The sequence below is a fragment of the Lupinus angustifolius genome, chromosome LG09 (genome assembly GCF_001865875.1).
Source record: "Lupinus angustifolius cultivar Tanjil chromosome LG09, LupAngTanjil_v1.0, whole genome shotgun sequence".
Lineage (NCBI taxonomy): Eukaryota > Viridiplantae > Streptophyta > Magnoliopsida > Fabales > Fabaceae > Lupinus > Lupinus angustifolius.
In genome coordinates this window covers 5,751,244-5,753,609 of record NC_032017.1, presented here as the reverse complement: position 1 = coordinate 5,753,609, position 2,366 = coordinate 5,751,244, and the positions used below count along the sequence as shown (strand labels likewise).

At 37.5% G+C, this 2,366-nt stretch overlaps 1 protein-coding gene across 1 annotated transcript; it reads right to left on the bottom strand.

Moving 5' to 3' along the window:
• On the bottom strand, positions 527-1,309 carry LOC109356176. The gene has a single exon (XM_019599513.1). The coding sequence runs from the start codon at positions 1,307-1,309 to the stop codon at positions 527-529; it is 783 nt and encodes a 260-aa protein (XP_019455058.1).

The window sequence follows — 2,366 nt, the reverse complement described above, 5'->3', positions numbered from 1 at the left end:
ATACAACAAAACAACACTGGTAACAAAAATAAAATAACATCGAAACAATAAAAGTTGGATTGCCTTCCAAGTAGCGCTTGTTTAACGTCATTAGCTCGACGCTTGTTTCTTTATATGTTTTCGAGGTGGATGATTGTGGTGAGCCGCTCGACGTCACCACCCAAGTATGGTTTGACCATTTGTCCATTAATTATCCAACTTATTTGAGATGTTGGATCTTACAATTTTATCGCTCCATCATTTGTTTTCAGGACTTCAATCAATCATTGTTCTTCCCCGAGTGATAAAGAGCTGCTAATCACAATCGATTTATTACCTTCATCTTCCATACATGCATACTTCAAATGTGAAGGTAGCATTTTCAGGTCCAACTTCTGAGTTTCAATTTCCTGAGTTTTGGTTACCTCATCAGTTTGGACCTGATGAGATGAAACCTCTCGGTATACACCTAGCTCTGCTACACAAGTCTCAATACTATTATCATCTTCTGCATCTATGCCTTCAGGTGCAACCATCAAAGCTTTATCTAAAAGATTGCTTTGTGTAGATGCGTGTCATTCATGTATGGTTCTTCACCAACATCTACTCTGAAACAATGTTGCTTGTCCTTCGGAGGATGTATGGCTTCAAACACATTGAAGTTCACTTCATCATCTTGTCCCCTAACTTTTAGCTTGCCCTCATCAACATCAATATTCACCCTAGTAGTCTTCATGAAAGGTCTGCCCAATATCAGAGGAACTTCTGCATCCTCTTCAATATCCATTATCACGAAGTCAACTGGAAATACCAATTTGTCTACCTTAACAAGGACATCTTTTGCAACCCCATACGGAAATTTCATTGACCTATCCGCAAGTTGTAGAGTCATCCTCGTGGGTTTGATATCTAAATCTCCAATTCTCTTCAGCATAGACAAATGCATGAGATTAATACTAGCACCCAAATCCAGTAGTGCTTTCCTGACAGATAACTCTCCAATACTGACTGGTATTGTGAAACTTCCTGGATCCTTAGTCTTTTCAGGTAAAGACTTTTGAATTATAGCACTACAACCAGCTTCAAGTGTCACTGTCTCCTCAGAAAACTTCCTCTTCCTTGTCAACATATCCTTCATGAACTTGGCATAAGTAGGCATTTGTTCCATGGCCTCCATGAAAGGTATATTGATTTGGAGGTTCTTGAATATGTCCATGAACCTTGTATATTGTCTCTCCTTGTCTTTCTTGGACGAATTCTTTGGATAAGGAAGATTTTTCAATTGTGGCAGATCACTATTCTTCTTTTCTTCCTCCTTTTGTTTATTCATTTACTTACTATTTGCATTTTCATCATCTTGTGTCTCTCCAGACTCATGTTTTTCTCCCTCAATCTCTTTTTCTTTCAGTACATCTTCTTCCACCGCCACATTCTCACCAACATCCTTACCAATCACCTTCATACTCCTAGTAGTAATAGCTTTGCAATGCTCCTTGGGATTAGTCTGAGTGTTGGCTGGAAAATGTTGGTGATCTGAATGCTGCTCTGCCATCTGTTTTGCCAACTGGCCCACTTGCGTTTCCAAATTCCTAATAGATGCTTCAGTATTTTTATGGTCTGTGATTGACACTTGCATGAATTTTTCCAAAGTATCCTCCAACTTTGTTAGTCTTTCATGCATTGGTGGATGTTGATCATGTTGGAATGGTTGCTGAAAAGATGGTTGTCTATTTGATGGCCCTACTTCTGGTCTCCAACCATAATTCTAATTCTGATTGCCCCTCCAACCCTGCGAAAATCGATTATTGTGTCACGCCCTGATTTTCGGCTACGCGACCTCTCGAGTCGCCACTACATTTTTTACTGTCAAAAATGTAGAAAAATCTTTTTTAGCCCAATTACCTTGGGCTTTTTGGATTTTTGATATACAGGTTCGGAAGTCGGTTACATGGTAAGAAGGTATTAGCACCCCACCCGCCTGCTTTAGCGGTACCCTATACTAAACTACACGGATTACTATATTTTTTTATTTGTTGTTATTACTATTAAATAAAGGAACACCTCTTTATTAATTAAATTAATTAGTTAATGATTAATTACTTAAATGAAAGAATTATTATTTTTTAGTTGTGCCTAACAATATTGACTTTGGTCCTACGTATCCATATTAAGGGAATCAAGGCTTACGTAATTCTTTATGTAGAAAAAGGATTGTTGGTTGGATTAATTTTAATATAAAAATATATGTTAAATATCGATTAACGATCCTATAAAACAAGTGAAGTACAACCCACACGTCCGATACCGCAGTTTGTACTAAGGGTTAGTTAAGATCTTAATATGTTTATGAACAAAAGATTTTTGAGTCGTTAATGAATTAGTCATGG